The 18,838-nt window shown below is 45.4% G+C and overlaps 1 protein-coding gene across 2 annotated transcripts in view; it reads left to right on the top strand.

Annotated features, from left to right (window-relative positions):
• Positions 1-18,838, top strand: part of Fbn2 (fibrillin 2) — a 203,252-nt gene that overhangs the window by 132,546 nt on the left and 51,868 nt on the right. For both annotated transcript variants that reach the window (XM_021150431.1, XM_021150433.1), the window contains exons 24-34: positions 876-1,103; positions 1,607-1,732; positions 5,468-5,596; positions 6,426-6,551; positions 8,283-8,408; positions 8,826-8,948; positions 9,104-9,229; positions 9,860-9,985; positions 13,095-13,217; positions 15,554-15,676; positions 17,193-17,318. In XM_021150431.1, coding sequence (XP_021006090.1) covers positions 876-1,103; positions 1,607-1,732; positions 5,468-5,596; positions 6,426-6,551; positions 8,283-8,408; positions 8,826-8,948; positions 9,104-9,229; positions 9,860-9,985; positions 13,095-13,217; positions 15,554-15,676; positions 17,193-17,318 — 1,482 coding nt within the window. The remainder of the gene's footprint in view (positions 1-875; positions 1,104-1,606; positions 1,733-5,467; positions 5,597-6,425; positions 6,552-8,282; positions 8,409-8,825; positions 8,949-9,103; positions 9,230-9,859; positions 9,986-13,094; positions 13,218-15,553; positions 15,677-17,192; positions 17,319-18,838) is intronic.

Below are 18,838 nucleotides of genomic sequence, written 5' to 3'. Positions count from 1 at the left end.
GGAGGAAAATATTCACTTAAACAAATGATTTGGCCCCTTTGTGGTGAAGAATTCAACATGTCTATATGACTCAGGAAAAACTCAAATGCAAAATTCGTAACAACAGAACAAAACCCAGTTGAAGTAAAAACATCTTGTTCTAGTAAGTTGCAGATGGGGTGCAACAACTATTACTGTTTATGATTAGATCCTAACAAGACTGACTAGACCCTAACAAGACTAAATAGACCTTAACAGAACTGATGGGGCTCTAACAGGACTGACTAGGCCCTAACAGGACTGACTAGGCCTTAACAGGACTGATTAGGTCCTAACAGGACTAACTAGGCCCTAACAGGACTAACTAGACTCTAATAGGACTGATTAGGCCCTAACAGGACTAACTAGACACTAACAGAACTAACTAGACCCTAACAGGACTAACTAGACCCTAACAAGACTGCAAATTTACTTTAAAGTTGTGACAAAGAAGAACCCATCATCGAAATTACTGTTCTGATGTGAAAAATGTAAAAGTGAGATCATGGGCCAGGACATGGAAGAGTCATGCCATCACAAGAGCTTTTCGGGGTTCTTTGTGAGAGTTAAGTAATCTCCTAAAGAGACCACCTTCACTCTCCCTACATGACTGTTACCATGGAGTCCATTCAAGGTGGTGACCAACTGATCTCTCACTTCAAGTCTGTCTCCAGCCCACCGTCATCCACTGCTTCCTTGAGTCCGCTTCACCCAGCATGGCCACTGAGGAAGGAAGAGTCCTCGGAGATGTAACAGTGTTAGCGTGGAGCCCATAGTTTCCGAGGCACTAAGCAGGGATAGGATGCTCAGTGAGTGCTCCCGCGCATGCTCAGACTGCACATGTGCTCTCCATGCAGATATCCGTATGGAGCACTGCTTCCTGAAGTGGGATGAGGACGAGTGCATCCACCCTGTCCCTGGGAAGTTCCGCATGGACGCCTGCTGCTGTGCAGTTGGGGCAGCTTGGGGTACAGAGTGTGAAGAATGTCCTAAGCCTGGCACCAAGGAATATGAGACCCTGTGCCCGCGGGGCCCGGGCTTTGCTAACAGAGGGGACATCCTCACTGGGCGTCCATTTTACAAAGGTAAGTACAAGCTGGTCTCCGACCCGCCATAGTCACTGGGCACCCTCTACGCTCTCTGAGCATTGGTTAAGTTTTCAACATATCATTGGTGGCCAACCTAAGGTCCAAAACTATAAATGACATGGACAAAGTGGTGTGGATACAAAGCTGGGAAACACAACAGTGATCATTCTGTCTCTCTTTCTGTCCTTGGACTTTTCTTTTGACATAGCTTGAGGAGAGGCCACTCTGCCTACTACCTCAGCAGCAGAGAGATCTCTGTCTCCACTTATCTGTGTAAGCAACAGCCAGATAGACGGGAGCAAGACTCGGGTGATGGTGGAGACTCTCTCCTATGGTGGACACTGCCCTGTGCCATCTCTGTAGTCGTTGCCAACCCGGGGAGCTGCCCCTGTCGATGGGTGCGTGGTTACTGTGTATGGCAATCAGGTTGTAAGTCGAAGTGATGGAGGTGCTCATCCCCTGTCGACCATCTCCCCAGTCGTCCTTCCCTCTGCTTACAGATATCAACGAGTGCAAAGCCTTTCCTGGGATGTGCACCTATGGGAAGTGCAGAAACACAATTGGAAGCTTCAAGTGCCGTTGCAATAATGGCTTCGCCCTGGACATGGAGGAGAGAAACTGTACCGGTAAGATTATTTTTCTCTATGAATGAACCCCTAGCTCTCTTGCTTGAATAATCTGCCTTCAAAAGTCCATCTTCTTGGTGAGAACGTAAAACACCTCTCCCCCTCCCCCTCCCCTTCTCCCTCTCTCCCTCCCCCTCCCCCTCCCCCCTCCCCTTCTCCCCCTTCCCCTTTTTCTCCCCTCCCCCCGTTGGACTTTAAAGCCAGATCTCCAAATAACTTAGAGCGCTACAAAACAGCACAAAACGCAGTTATTTGTATGTAAAAATAATGATCTTCAAAATGTATGAGTACTAAAGTATAGAGCCACTAAGAGCCTGTGCCTGCTATATCATATTTGAAGACTCTGCCAGGAATTGTTTTAGTTAGTTAGAGACATGTTTCCACTTCTTTTCCTCACCTGCAGACAGATTCTTACCCACTTTGGATTGAAAAGAGATGAATTTAGGAAGGTTTCTGTTTGACGACAGGCAATTTATTGCAAATGCTTGACCAGTGTTGCCAGGAATTTCTGTACAGAGTTGCCAGCATCCGTGTATGGAATGTCCAGGGGTAGACGTTCCCCTTTTCTGACCTCTCACCTGGCCCTTTTTCAGCGTGCCCATTAAAATGTCTCTCTTGCCTGCTTCCTGAGGCTGCACAGCCTGGGCTAGGCCTGGGTATTTCAGTTCTGCTTTGTCTTGCTGCTCTGCCCCTAAGCCTTCATCCCCCTCACCATCATCAGCATCTGTCCTGGAATGCCAACATTCCAGCAGGGCCCTCACTACTGCTTAGCAAACTCCCACTTTAGCTTCCCAGAGCTTTTGAAACATCTCTGTGCCTCTGAACTATTGACATACCTTCATAGCTCTCCTTTCTTCATGACTGTTCCCAGGCATCCTGTTCTCATGGAAGTCCCTCTTCCACTCTCGCCCCTCCTCCAGTGTCAGAGAGCCACAGGTTCTCCCTGTTTGAAGTGAACTCCTGTCTCTCCAGTCCTCTCCACTCCTGCTACAGGATAAGTCTCTGTAGCCTTGATTATTCACCCTATCTTGTCCCCTCTTCCATCTCCCTTTTGCACACATTAAAGGAAATTCCTCAGCCCCGGCTCCCCTGCCTGCCCTTGCCCCCATCTCTGCCTATTCTCCTGCTTCCTGCCTCCCAACCCGTACCCTCTTCTTAGCCAGCTATTCATTTCACAGTTGTGACAGTTGATGAAGCATCTTGACCACAGCCTAAGGTAACATCTCAGGTGACATCTGAGAGCATTCTGCCAGCTTTGTACCCCAGGAATACAGGAAGAAGAGAGTCTTTCCTGATAGACCTTTGTCTACATTTCAGTCGCTGCTATCTGGCAGACATACCAGTGCCTTCTCATCTATTGAATTTCCACAGCCAAATCCTTCATTTTTGCAACCATGAGAGTTTTCACAATTGCTCTGTAGTAAAGCTTTAGGTCTGGCATGGTGATTCCACCAGAGGTTCTTTTATCCTTGAGAAGAGTTTTTGCTATCCTAGGTTTTTTGTTATTCCAGATGAATTTGCAGATTGCNCTTNCTAATTCNTTGAAGAATTGANTTGGAATTTTGNTGGGGATTGCATTGAATCTGTAGATTACTTTTGGCAAGATAGCCATTTTTACAATGTTGATCCTGCCAATCCATGAGCATGGGAGATCTTTCCATCTTCTGAGATCTACTATAATTTCTTTCTTCAGAGACTTGAAGTTTTTATTATACAGATCTTTCACTTCCTTAGTTAGAGTCACGCCAAGATATTTTATCAGCCTGCCCCTCAAAAAATGCCATTTTTGACCCAGCCATCCTGGACCTGCATAGGCAAAGCAGTTGAGGCTCTTCCAGCTCTAGCCTTAGCTCTTGCTTGTAATGTGCAATTAGACAAGTTTCTTAATCTCAGAAACAAGCACCTTCCACAACAGGAGCCGGTTATTAGTAGCACTGCCTTGTTTAAGAACAGAGAACAAATCCCTTCCAATGCTATTGGCTCCCATTCTTGTTAGCAGGTGGCATTCTGGGTAATCAGGACCATCCTGCCTACATTGTCAGCCTCTGCAGCCAACCGCTCAGCAACCGTTGGCTTCTGGAAAAACCAGTCGCCACTCTTCTGTGTGCTTGTCGCTGCTTGTCTAGTTATTACACCTCTTGAAAGTTAGAATTTCATACAACCTTCAGGCTCAGTTCGAAAGCCTTGCCTTTCAAAACTCGTAGCAGAGGATGGCTTGTAGCAGAGGATGGCTTGTAGCAGAGAGGATGGCTTGTAGGTCTATGTGCAGCGGTGTGTATGTGCCACTGTTCCTGTGCTTGCCTCCCTTCATGGTAGAGATGAGCTCTGCTATAGATAAGAAGACAAAGATAAAGAAAATGGTTGAATTTTCTAAATCCCCAGAAGATGAAGGACTGGGCTGTCCTCAGGCACCTTGTCATAAAGCCTGTCATTCTACCACGTGGTGCTCCCACCACTTTACATTTACCGAAACTGTCCCCTGCTTATCACAGGCTTTATTCTGTTCCCCTGAGGATGCTGAATGGCAGCCACCAGAAATTGATGGGCCAATTGTGTCAGTGAGGTTTTTGTTTAAGAGAAAGCACTTTGGTGTTCTGGGTATGGCTGATAACTGGGGGAAAACAGTAAAAATGGAAAGTAGGAACTGTGACTGATCCCACCAAATGTGCAAGTTGCCCATTGATAGCCTATACAAAAAGACTTCGATTTCAGTTCACCAAGAGACAATGAGCCTGGTGTGCCAGCATGTGTCTTTAATTCAGCATTTGGCAGGGAGAGGCAGGTGGATCTCATGTATGTAGTTCCTCATGTATGTAGGACGTTCCAGGCCAGTCTGAGACACAGTAAGACCCCGCCTTAATAAATCAATAAATATTTTAAAATGAAACAAGATAGTGGCAGACACATTTATTTAATTGTTACTTTAAAAAATATGACTCCTATTTTCTTAAATATCTTTTGTGTACATTCAATCTCTGTACTGAAAATATGTTACAGGTGTGAGAGGTCTCTCCAAACTTTCTGAGAAAATATGTTATAGGTGTGAGAGGTCTCTCCAAACTTTCTGAGAGTGCCCACACACTATTAATGATTCTAACAGTAATATAACAAACATAGCAAAATAGGAGCACATAATTTTCCTTTATTTTTAGAAAGTCAGATAGGTAAGCACTTCTCATCCGACTGTGACACAGATCGCATTACAGGTTCATCCCAGGGCCCTGCTGTGTCCACACGCTCTCTGACTGAAGGAGTGTGCTGTGGCTGCCTTGGAGGCTACCTCTCTGTGTCCTGCCAGGCAGCCCTGCTCAGCATCAGTGTCCCAGGTCCACATGCTCCCACCCTTGGCTGGGGTAGCAGAATGAACACTCTCCATGCCTTGCTATGGCTTCCTCCCATGTGAGCACACTGCCTCCTCACGTAGACCACAAGGGAGTGGCGGGATCTCTTCTCTATTACTACATCTAAGCCACAAAGAGAAGGCCACATTTCAGAATTTAAAGACCCGCAGGCCCCAGCTGCCGGTTGACCATGACAGTTTTGACAGTTGGAGAAAGGAATGTGCCTGCTGAAGGCCTGGTCCCCTCCACCCTGTCTCTTCAGAACATTTCTTGCTGCTCTCTACCCTGATTTCCCTAAGTCTCGGATGTGCAGTACCCTCCCCTAGAAGACCCCATTCAACACTCTCTTATTTCTCTCTGTATTTTTCTTTTTTCTTTTTGAAATCGGGGGCAGACATTGATGAGTGCAGGATCTCCCCTGACCTCTGCGGCAGTGGCATCTGTGTCAACACGCCAGGCAGCTTTGAATGCGAGTGCTTTGAGGGCTACGAGAGCGGCTTCATGATGATGAAGAATTGCATGGGTAAGCGAAGCCAGACCCTCCTGGCTGGGCTGGAACCTAAAAACTGTATGCTCATCTTCTGCTGTGCCTCTGCTGCCTTCAGGGCTGTGGCAGCACCCTTGACAGGGTGTGTGCTAAGCACAAAGGCCTACAGAATCCCTTCCCTGAGCTGGAAGCAGCACACAGACTACCCAGGATGCATTTCTTTAAAATGGATAACCTTGTGCTGTCTGCAAATTTGTATTCTGCCTTGCCAGTTCCATGAGAACTGTGTCTTATAGTTGTGATATTGAAAAATGTTTGGGTCACTATATGATGTGTTTATATCTTGTGACTTATGGGACTTAACATATAAGATGTTGCCACTCTAGGGAGTCCAGCCTTTTCATATTGCAACAGGGTATTGTTCCCTACAATGAGCTGGGCTGGACTCTCTTGGCTGTCTTGGGCTGCATGCAGCCAAGGGCCAGAGACTGGACATCTCAACTGTAAACCTTCAGGAGTTTTAAGAATTTATTTTTGTAGTTGGATTCAAGCTATAAACACTAAAATGACCGAGAATAACATATGAACCCAAGTCTATGGTGATATATAAGAGAAAAGTTATATGGATCACCTCTCACCAGCCATTATTTTATACATGAACATTTTTCAATAGTTTACTATAATAACAGTAGAAGTTACTTAATTTTTATATTGAAACAACAAGTAAAGCTTATCCCACTTCTGATTGGGTCTGTCTTTATGTTTAAGGCACATACCTACCTTCTAACGGCCCTTCTCCCGTACTAGGTGTGTAAATATATTTTCCTCAGGGTGCTTTAATGAATCTCACGTTTTTACCTTTCAGACATTGACGAATGTGAACGTAACCCTCTCCTTTGTAGGGGTGGCACCTGCGTGAACACTGAGGGAAGCTTTCAGTGTGACTGCCCACTGGGACACGAGCTGTCACCGTCCCGTGAGGACTGTGTAGGTGAGTTTTTTCCCCTTCGGAAAAAAAAATCCAGTGAGCACCGTGAGTGAAAATCAGGAGTCACCTCTAGTGAAAGCAGCCGTCCTGTGGCTCACAACAACCTGGAAATCTGGATTCCCAGTGTCTGGTTTCTAGAATGTTGGGCGCTGGGCTGCTTTCCATGGAAAGACCTCTGTGCATGGTCATAGGTTCCGTGATCCCAGTGGGGTTGTGAGTAAGCTGGCCAGGTCACTCTCTGGACAGTTGTTGTCCTGTCCATATACCTGTTCATCCCCTGTTCTCTCCCTGCTCCGTCAGAGTACATGTAGACCCAGTTCTTCACACCCATGTGTGACCATGAGAACCCCCTTGGTGCTTCATGGCTCCTCAAGGTCTCCTACTAGAACCAAGTTCCGGAGGTGACTGGAGTGTGCTTGGGCATTTCCTCGTTCCAGCTGCTCCTTGTAAATCCACACAGTGTTTACCACGTCCTAGTACACTTGCTGTTCAGCACGGACGTAGCCTGGGGGCATCGTCTTCAGGAGACCTCTTCCTCAGAACTCTTGGAGCACAGCCCTTCAGTGCACACACATTAATTTACAAGCCACATAGATTTCTGTACTGGTACATAAAATGAACCTTAAGTAATACACTAAACAGACATTTTCAGAAGGAGGGATTTAAAGTCTTAAGTAGTTTTTTTTAATTTTGATAACAGTACAAAAGACGATTTTACACTGGTGATTTGAAGAAGCCATCGCTGGACATGCTGCAGTATAGAGACTCAGAAAACCACGCCTGAATCTACTTGTGTTGTTACTTAGCGTTCATCAACCTTATGGCTGAAGAAATTTACCCTTCAAAAGGGCAATATATATTATAAAATCAACGCTTTGTAACGTGTGTACTTGATAAATATAAGCATAAATTTATATAACATAATGTCTAGGTAACTGTGTGAGTCTGAAATAATTTCTTCTTACAGCCAGTTACTGTCTGTGGTCACTGGGTCTGACGTACATTCCTTCAGATGAGCATCTCACATATACAAATGGATCAGTCTGACATTTTCTGGGTGTTCTCTAGGAATTTACTAATTTATTCCACATATTTTTGCATGACTTTTTTTTTAAAGGAAGGTATTTGTCTTGTAAAGGCCAAATTGCTTTAAACTAAGAGTTGTGGACTGAAAATCCACATATGCAGTCACATAAACACCTCAGTGAAAACACACATGAGGGCCTTATTGTCATGCCTCTGTTCCCTGGAACAGGTATCTTCCTTCGGGATAGTTTAAGTTGTAAGGGCCGCACCCAAACAGCTCTTGGAGACTATGTGGGCACAACAGTATAAACCCATAAACTGGTTATAAGCTTCATTTGTGGGCCTACACTATGTCCATGCACTCTGACATAGCAACAACTAGCTGCCATGGCTATGTAATTGTAATTAGAATCAAATAACATTAAACACTGCACAGTTGTGTCACATCTATTTCAAGGGTTAGTAAAACACTACAGATCCATTCCAGAAACTCTAGATAGAGAAGGGAATGCTTCCAACACAAGAGAAAGATCTGGTGTCAGTGGATAGAGGGCCTAACATTTTCACCGAATAGCCCAGGTTAGCCACTAAATAGCTGAGGTTAGCCTGTTTCCTCTTCAGGCTGCCCACCTCTTTGGTGAAACCTGCTCTTAAAGGCTCTTGTGATTATGCCCTGGCATAAAGCATGGCTCTGTTTGCCTTTCGCAGATATTAACGAGTGTTCCTTGAGCGACAACCTCTGTAGAAATGGCAAATGTGTGAACATGATCGGAACCTACCAGTGCTCTTGCAATCCTGGATACCAGGCCACGCCAGACCGCCAGGGCTGTACAGGTAAGGGCTGTGGGCTACTCCAGTCTGCATTTCCCATCTCTCCGACCACCAAGTTTCCTCACCAAATATATCCTAACACTTACAGGAGTCCTTTGTACTATAAATGAATGTGAGCAGAGGTCCAGAAGGTTCGTTGGTTTTTTGCAGAAAACTCACTGACCCTACCATAAAGAAGTGCTCCATACGCCATCCCTATGATATTCTGAGCTCGTTCCTTCTCACACAATAGACTAAATACTACTTGAAAGGAAGTAAGGGGGATTTAAGGAAGAATAGAGGTTTAATCTTAAAGCAATACAAATAGAAATGGCGACAAACCCAAAGCAAGGCCATCATCAATTAAAAGAAGACGCACTGATCGTTGCCGCGCATCCGTGTGGACTTAGCATTTGACGCGCTTGTGTAATGTCTGCACAGATATCGACGAGTGTATGATAATGAATGGGGGCTGCGACACCCAGTGCACCAACTCCGAAGGAAGCTACGAGTGCAGCTGCAGCGAGGGGTACGCACTGATGCCAGACGGACGGTCATGCGCAGGTATGGCCAAGATTTGAAAAAAAAAATGCATTCCATGGTTGTTCTACTACAAACGTGGCTCCAGACTTTGTCCAGTCGAGCTGAGTGGAGAAAGTGTATCTGGTTCCGATGAAAGCCATTCCTGCTTTGACCGGAGGCTACTTTTGTGTCATCAGATATTGATGAGTGTGAAAATAACCCTGATATCTGTGATGGCGGCCAGTGTACCAACATTCCCGGGGAGTATCGCTGTCTCTGTTATGATGGCTTCATGGCTTCGATGGACATGAAGACGTGCATCGGTGGGTATTGGAAACCAATGATAATTTCCTTTTTATTGTTCTTTCTCCTTGAGACCTTCACACAGAGTGGAATTTACCCCATCTCCATCTCTTCCCATATCTCTTCAAACATGTCTCCCTCCCAACCTTGTCTGTTTGCCTTTGGCCTCTGAGTCCAGTTTGTGCTGTCCATATGTGCATGGGTGTAGGGACATCCACTGGAGTTCAGGAATCCTACCAATGGCCACACCCTCGGACTTGTGCAGGTCTTGTGCAAGTAACCACAGCATGAATCCGTGCATGTGTTAACCACCTTACATGCAGCACTTACACACACAGCACTCCTCCCAAGCAAATGATGATTTGATACATACAGGAACACATGTAAACATGGTGAGAAGGCTTTCTCAGTGTTACTTTGAAATTCCAAGCCATTTTGCCAGAACTGCAAAATCTGAGAAGGAAGAATTATTTTGGAAATCCTTAAAGACACATAGTTAGTTTGCCCTGTAAGATGAATGTTTCAAGTGAATTGTATTTTGCATTTTGTCGGTTCATTGCAGCCCTGTGCTAACATTCAGTTTAAAAGGTGGTTTTTAAATTACGGTGATAGAGACAAGGTAACTGGACGACACAATGCGTTTTTTCCAGATGTGAATGAGTGCGACCTGAATCCCAACATCTGCATGTTTGGGGAATGTGAGAACACGAAGGGCTCTTTCATTTGCCATTGCCAGCTGGGCTACTCAGTGAAGAAGGGGACCACGGGATGCACAGGTAGGATCCCACCCATGCCCGCCTGGCTTCAGCCTCAGGGGCTTCACAGGCTAACATCATTCCAGCATTCAACATCCCAGGACCCAGTCAACCAGGAAACACCTGCCAGTGTGAGGAGTAACTGCCTCTTAGCTATGCCATTCACTGTCTCTGAGGTGCCCACCGCCTGAGCCACCCTGCAGGGAGGAAGGAGTAGTGAACCTGCCCTGCTTCTGGTAGATCTTGCAACATCATTCAGTTTCTTGGCTTGATGGCAGCCCAAATGGAGGACCCTTGTAAAGTAGGAAATGAAAGCAGCGGTCCCCAGCCTTCCTGAAGCTGCAGCCCTTTAATACAGCTCCTCATGTCTTGGTGACTCCCAACCATACATTTTTTTTGTTGCTACCTCATATAATTGCAATGTTTTGCTACTGTTATGAATTGTGATGTAAATAAATATCTGTGTTTCCCAGTGTCTTAGGCGACTCCTACGAAAGAGTCATTCCGATGCCCGAGGGGTCATGAACCACAGGTTGAGAAAACCAGTGGCTAGATCCAAATTTTCAGTTGACTTGTAATGTTAAACTGATAAAACATCCTAGTTCTATTTGGACTTTTATTGCCTTACTTCAATGGTTTCTCATCTCCTCTCCCCTTTCTCCCTCCCTCCCCCCCCCCTCACATTACCTCCCTTTTCACTGCGGTGGTTCACTCCACGAGATTTATCTTCTGTCTTCTTTTTTTTTAACTCTTTAGTTTCACCCCTCTTGTACAGATGGGACTAGGAGATGTCAATTGAGGTGTGAGCTGCTTGTCCCTGGCATGCTCACTTCAAGGACCTTTATGGGATTTAGCTCAAGGCATCAGTAAGGAGCTCAGGGTATCGCAAACCTTTTAGCTGACCATCCAGGAAAAGGTAGATGATGAGGGCAGGTCTGTCGTGTGATCCTTACCAAAAAAAAGAGGATAGAAGCCATTCGGCAGTGTCCATTCGGCAGCGGCAGCTTGTAGTCAGTGAGCTGTTAGAACATACAAATCACACTCTAGAAAGCTTTGGGGGGACCGAATCTACATGGCTTGTATGAGTGCGTATGCTATGTGTGCATACATTCACCCAACTGTGTATTGCTTTGCAGTAGGGATACATTGCAAGAAATGGGTCCTTAGATGAGTTTATCACCATGTTACCATCAAAACGCATACTTATTCAAGCATGGCTGCATGCCAAGGCAATGTAAGCTTAGGAGGCCATTGTGCTGTCCCTTGGTCTGTCACTGATCAAAGTATCAATTAGGCTGCACATGACTGTACATACCTGAATAGATCACACATGGGTCACATGACTGTGCATACCTCAATAGATCACACATGTGTCACATGACTGTGCATACCTCAATAGATCACACATGGGTCACATGACTGTGCATACCTCAATAGATCACACATGTGTATTTCTGCAGAATTATTATGAACATAAACACATACTGGAAAGCAGTGGTCATCTTCCAAATCACATCAATAGAGAACATTCTTGACATATTCTCAGATAAGAAAGAGGAAAACAAACAAACAAAAGCATACACATACGCGACTGTTTATGAAACCTCTAGATATATAGTCTCGATTTGTGTGTGCGGACCTGGAAATTTAACCTAGATGCTCACCCATGCTAAGCAAGCACTGTACCACTGAACCACGTTAGGGTTGTTGTGACTTTTAAAATGAAGGGTGGCTTTTTTCTAAAATGTCATCCTTATCTTCATGAAAAATACGTGAGAATGTCCCAACCGGTAAAAAGGACACATGCTCCACTATGTTCATAGCAGCCCTATTTATAATAGCCAGAAGCTGNAAAGAACCCAGATGTCCCTCAACAGAGGAATGGATACAGAAATTATGGTACATTTACACAATGGAGTACTACTCNGCTATTAAAANGAATGAATTNATGAAATTCCTANCCAAATGGATGGACCTNGAGGGCATCATCTTGAGTGAAGTAACACAATCACAAAAGAACTCACACAATATGTATTCANTGATAAGTGGATATTAGCCCAAAACTTAGGATAACCAAGATATAAGATACAATTTGATAAACGCATGAAACTCAAGAAGAATGAAGACCAAAGTGTGGACACTGTGCACCTTCTTAGAATTGGGAACAAAACACCCAGGGAAGGAGTTACAGAGACAAAGTTCGTAGCTGTGATGAAAGGATGGACCATTTAGAGACTGCTGTATCCAGGGATCCGTCCCATAATCAGCTTCTAAACGCTGACACCATTGCATACACTAGCAAGATTTTGCTGAAAGGACCCAAATATAGCTGTCTCTTGTGAGACGATGCCGGGGCCTAGCAAACACAGGAGTGGATGTTCACAGTCAGCTATTGGATGTATCACAGGGCTCCCAATGGAGAAGCTAGAGAAAGTACCCAAGGAGCTAAAGGGATCTGCAACCCTATTGTTGGAACAACATGATGTACTAACCAGAACCCCGGAGCTCTTGTCTCTAGCTGCATATGTATCGAAAGATGGCCTAGTCGGCCATCAATGGAAAGAGAGGCCCATTGGACTTGCAAACTTTATATGCCCCAATATAGGGGAATGCCAGGGCCAAAAGAATGGGAATGGGTGGGTAGGGAAGTGGGGGGCTCTATGGGGGACTTTTGGGATAGCATTGGAAATATAATTGAGGAAAATATGTAATAAAAATATTAAAAATCAAAAAAAAGAAATATTAATAGAAAGGAACAGCAGCACAGTCCTTCTCAAAATCCCTCCTGAAATATGTGCCTCCATATTCTTCCCACAGCCTTTGTAACATGTGGGGGCTGACACTCAGATCCACAGGGCACGACAGCTGCACTTTCTCATTCCAGGAGGAAGTGGCTAGCAAGTTCCTGTGACGAAGGGCTTGTTTGCTCACGATCATGAAGTTACAGATCTTGCTGAAATTAAAAAAAAAAAAAAAAAGAGTTAAAGACAGTAAGCAGTCTTAGAGCTTTCTCTGTACCGTCTCATGTTTATCCTAAATGGTTGTCTTCTCAGAAACATACTCGGAAGCAGAATTAACCAGCTCATGCTTCATCTTCTTTATCTTTTTCTTTTTCACCCTGGTTTCTCAGACGTGGACGAGTGTGAGATTGGCGCCCATAACTGCGACATGCACGCCTCATGTCTGAATGTCCCTGGAAGCTTCAAGTGCAGCTGCAGAGAAGGCTGGGTGGGAAATGGCATCAAATGCATTGGTGAGTTTGCAGGCAGAAAGACCCTCCTGGAAGGGCCAGTGTCCTTACTGACCGTTCTTCGCTCATTTGTTAACCCACATGCCTCCCGCAGGGACACAACTGCCCACTGTCCCTTTATTCCCCCATAAATCAAATCTCTCTTTGGTCCTGGGGATCATTCCTGCCGGAGTGTTTCCTCAGCTTTAATATAAATGGTCAAATCACAACAGAGTGCTTTGGCATCTGCCTCTTCGTGCATGTTGCTCGGTAAAAATTATTTGATGTGCAGCTAGTGATCTAGACAGCTGTAACGTGAAAAAAAAAATGGCTGGTGTGTTTTCCCAGCCTTTACACAGAGCTGTCAGTGTGGAGTGAGAGCCAGTGAAGTAAGTGGGGAACACAGAGGGGTTCCTCACGTGGCCTTGAGATGAGAGCAAGCCGAAGGTTCTTAGCAGAAAGGATCACCTTTGCAGACAATGCTGAAGATTTTTCTTGAATTCCAAGAAGTCTTACTTGAAAAGGAAGACTAGGGAAATCTTTTTCTCCCGAGTTCTGTAATTCTTGGGCTGAAAGCCTAAAAATAGTGCAGAGCCCCAAGGCAGAGGACTGGATTATTCCCTGTGTGCCATTCATAGAACTTTTTAATACGCTCTTATAGTAAAGGACATTTCCAGGTGGTAACAATTACCCAGGTCAAAGAAAGCCATCCGAACTGACCTCCCCATGACTGACGACGTCGCAGTAAAAGCTTATGGGCCCACAGTGAGGATTAAAACAGGAACCCTTAATATCTCTCACCGATAATGTGAATTAACTTGAATAAAACCTGCCAATCCTGCCAAGTGTTTCATACGTGTCAGATATTTAAAGCCAATTTGCAGAATATGTATCATCCTAGTTTCCAAATGACTTTGCTGTGTAACACCCTGTGTCTGCTTTCCCCAGAGGCTAATGGAAGCCCATTTCCATGCCTGTCCTATGTGCCTGCTAGTTGTTGTTGTTGTTGCTGTTGCTATTTGTTCCCATTTATGTTCTTCCTGGCAATCCGTCAGTCTGGCCAACTGATCACATGACTGCCTGCCGCATGACGAGATTACAGGGTTCAGGCACTTGTGCTCCTATGCCCATTTTTCCTTTCTGTCTTCATCCTGTGCTTAGCCGTTTGTTTCCCCTCCCCTTGCTCCCTCTACCTGCTCTGTCCCCTCTCCTCCTGCCCCCTTCCCTCTAGACCCTCACCCCATCCCTCTTCTTCTCACTCCCTTTCCTCCTCTGTCCTCCCCTCTCCCTCCCCCCATATTCACTCCATGATCCTCCTGCAACTTACTCTTCAAATATTTAAGGTGGCAGAACCCTTAAACCTCTTCTCATAGTTCCCATTCAACTCTTTAACTCTAGGAGAAACCATCCCAGTTTCCAAGCCGCCGCCGAAGCCTTTTCTGGCTTCAGCTGCCACTGCCCTGGCCCGTGTACAGCACCTTGCCTCTCCAGATGCCAGAATGCCACACCCTGTACCTTCCCTCTTTAGTGGCCCTGTGTGCTCTGCTCTCTGTGAGAGGCACTCTTCTCTCCTTCTGCCCACTGAGGTCGGCCTTGCTCATCCTTGGAGGAGGGGGCCTGAGGCTGATTAAAGGTGCTTCTTCCGAGGGCCTCACTGGTTCCCTGTGAGTCAGATTGGGTTGTTCCTGTAACCCTCTTTTCCTTTTCTTTTAAGATCTATTTATTTCATGTAGATGCCTACACTGTAGCCATCTTCAGATGAAGACACACCAGAAGAGGGCATCAGATCCCATTATAGATGGTTGTAAGCCACCATGTGGTTGCTGGGATTTGAACTCAGGACCTCTGGAAGAGCAGACAGTGCTCTTAACCCCTGAGCCGTCTCTCCAGCCCTGCTGTAACCTTAATAGTACATAGAAAAACATGTAATCCTTTCTTCTTTGTATTTGACACCCATCTTTTCTGGTAGTCCCATGCGATCAAGAACTACGGCTCGCTTCCCTTCTTACAAAATAAACTTGAAACTATATGTTGATTCTCTCCTGTGAAGATCATTGTTGTCTTAAGCAAACCCTCTTCCGGCCACAGAGGAACCAACAGTAGAAGCAACAATAGGTCGAGTGAAATCCGACTCCAGTTTTCCTTAAATACTTCCAACAATGCTAGAATCAGCACCCGGGGCCACAGTTAGGACGTGAACGTTTTGGATTGTGAACCTAAAATCTTAGTGCCCTTCCAGATAAACCAAACCAAAGTCTGTTTGGACTGGCTTATAATCTCCACAAGCCAAACCCTTCCCCTGCATTAGCCTGTGCCATCTTCATCTCTGATCCTCTTGGTTGTGCTCGCTTGCCACACAGATCTGGATGAGTGCGCGAATGGAACCCACCAGTGCAGCATAAACGCCCAGTGTGTCAACACCCCAGGCTCCTACCGGTGCGCCTGCTCGGAGGGTTTCACGGGAGATGGCTTTACTTGCTCAGGTGAGTGACAGGCTGAGCTCCCACGTGTCCATCTCAGAACACCAAATGTGCTCTCCTTGTGTGAAGAAAACCCATAAAGAAGACCAAAGTGGCTGTTTTGGAGTTTATGCTTAACCCATGAATGGGCACATACCCTTTCTTATCCATTAAACACAGAAGCCTAAAAAGGTTTCCGTGACACTGGTGGATGTTTTAAAGTAATGGCATATATCACCTCCTGTTCTGTTAATGACTGTCATTGTCTATTACTCCTTTATAAAGTAATGGTCAGGAAAATGCAGGCTTTGGATAACACCGCCTGGGTTCACAGTATCTCCAGGCTTTCCCTGCTATCAACCTCAGCTCATGAGTAGCCTGTGTGGCTTCAGCTCTTCTTGTGTTAAAATAGGAATAGTGACCTTAGCAGCACTTCTTATCACTGAGTGGGTGGTCCAGGGAACTTCTCAGCTCTTGAAGATGGGATATGTAATGTCACACATCAAAGGTAAGTCACCCAAGCTGCCGCTTCTCCCCTTGGAGTTCCCCTAGCTGTCCTCACAGTTTTGAAAGGACTAAGAAGCGCGAAGAACATAGGAAACCATACTGATGGAGATTTCACTCCTGCCCCTCCCCAGGGCTCAATGGTGAAATGTTGTCTCATTACATTCATATATGAGACTAGGTCATCCTTTCAGGCAAGAAAATTACTTTTGCTTTGTGAGCTGATCATTCACACTTCAACCTCACAATTATGAAACTACATCTGTAACTATCCACACAGTGTGCTAAACTCATCAGTCTCAGGGTCCCCTTTTAAGAAAGTGTGTTTATCTGGTACTCCTTCTCTTTAAAGCACTGGCCATTTTGTATTTTCTGGGCTTTGTATGTGCTGTAGTACCAAAGAAAGGATGGTTTTGATGGCAAACACATCTGCAAGCACAATAGGGTTCAGGGGGACCCTTGCAGCTCTGCTGTTGGCTTCTGTCAGCTTGGATGAAAGCCACTCACCAGGTAACAGCCACTTCACCTGGCTCAGTAAACACTGGTCTCTGTCCTCCTCCTCTTTGCTGCTTCAGAGAGTTAAGTAAGTCATCGGGCAGGTCTATGAAAAGTGTCTGCCTGTGTCATTTTAATCAGATGTTAGGAATAGAAAAGAAACGCTGCTTCTATGGTATCTCTGACTTCCTTTGTGCCACGTCAGCAAGGAAAGCCAGGAAGGGGCACTGCTGTGCTTTCGGATGAACATAATTCCAGAGCTCTTGGTCACGTCTACTAATATTGCTTTAATACTGATTCATCCGTGGGTATGAAGAAGAACCAAGAGAAACCCCATCAATATATATTCTAGCTGAGTGTTCTGAATGCAAGTTATGGATCTCTGATCTCAGGCCACACATCCCAAATCTAGTGAATGGGGCTAACCATTGCTTCATATTAATGAACACCAGCTCTAGCCACTAAGACCGATTTCATCAGGAAAAAGGGAAAATGTGTGGCGAAACCTGGAACTTAACGGAGATGTCTTTTTATTCGGCAGATGTTGACGAGTGTGCGGAAAACACAAACCTTTGTGAGAACGGCCAGTGCCTGAATGTCCCCGGAGCTTACCGCTGCGAGTGTGAGATGGGCTTCACCCCAGCCTCAGACAGCAGGTCCTGCCAAGGTGGGTCACCATGCTTCCAGTTCACTTTCCAGTTGGATTAGCTACAGTGAAAGAAACCACGAAAGGGGCTGGAACGGCCTCCACCTGGAAGCAGACTGCATGGCACATGTTGCACATATAAAAGCTACTCGTTTAAGCATGGATTATTTTGTGGAATGAGTAATGAGGAAGGCTGGCTTTCATCTCTTATAAATTTTTTCTGGCCAAGAGCCAGTAGTTGAAAGTTTGGCCCCATCTTCTTCTCCTCCTCCTCCCCTTCCTCCTCTCCTTCCTCCCCTTCCTCCTCTCCCCCCTCTCCTCCCCTCCCTCCTCTTTCTCCCTCTCTTCCCCTCTTCCTCCTCCTCCTCGTACTCCCCCTTCAAAATAATTTCCTTTTTTCGTTTTGTGTCACTCTTTGAATGACATGTGACATGCCTCTTTAGTTTTTAAGTGGTGATCAACTATTGCCTGCTTTGGCAGTCAGTGTTTATCACAGTCAGCAAAGTCTAAGTAGCTTGTTTCGGGCATTTCCTTTCATGTTTGAGTCTACAGTGTGTGTGTCTGAGACTAGGAGCCTCACAAGTCCATCAAGGACTTGTTCACCTCAGCTCAGAGATAAAGCACCTTAAACCTAAGATAGTTGAAACAAATTAGGGTGACTATATTAAATGACCAGAAGACCCTTTTAAGGTTGAGATACAAATGTTTCAAGATAGCAGTGTGAAATGGCTTTTCGGTGCAACTTGAAAAATGCTCAGCAAGTAAAGTGCTTGCCAGCAAGGCTGATGGGACGAGATCTGTCCCCGGGAGCCGCATGGTGGAAGGAGAGAGCTGACTTTCACAAATCATCCTCTCGCCCCTGTACACAAGCCATGCATGCACATGCATGTGCATGCACACACACAAACACACACACGGACACACATGCACACACACACACACACACTTCCTGTCTAAATAAATGTAATATTTAAAAATCATTTGTAAAGAATCATTTCCTTAGAAAAGGATGACTTTTCTAATCTAGACTAAAATGTCATGGGTGGGCTGCGTTCTCTCGGCTACGGAGCAGTTTACGTATTAAAATCTCTGCCCGTGAGCACAAACACATTATTTCTACCGCTCTGTTTCTGCACTGTACTGTGCCTTTGCGGCATGCACGTAAGAGTGATAACTTCACATGTATTGACCTTGGGCTTCAGCCTCATGGAAATAGCTTTATTGGCTGAATTGCTGGTTTTAGTGGAAATATACATCTTATATTTTTATCTCTGATTACATGGCTCTGTGTGGTGGTGGAACAGGGTGGTGTGTGTGCATGAGAGTGTGGGTGTCTGTGGAGCCCAGAAGAGGGAGTCAAATCCCTGAAGCTGGACTTACAGGTAATCATGAGTCACTCAGGGTGGCCGCTAGGAACTAAACTCAGGTCCTCTAGAAGAACAGTGGAGTCTTGACTGCCGAGCCACCTCTCCAGCTCTGTTACGAGAGGTATGTTAAGAAAATATGTAGGTATTTATGGGTAGTGAACTGAACTGAGTTAT

This window comes from Mus caroli, chromosome 18 (genome assembly GCF_900094665.2).
Source record: "Mus caroli chromosome 18, CAROLI_EIJ_v1.1, whole genome shotgun sequence".
Taxonomy (NCBI): Eukaryota; Metazoa; Chordata; class Mammalia; order Rodentia; family Muridae; genus Mus; species Mus caroli.
This window is presented reverse-complemented; position numbering and strand designations above follow the sequence as displayed.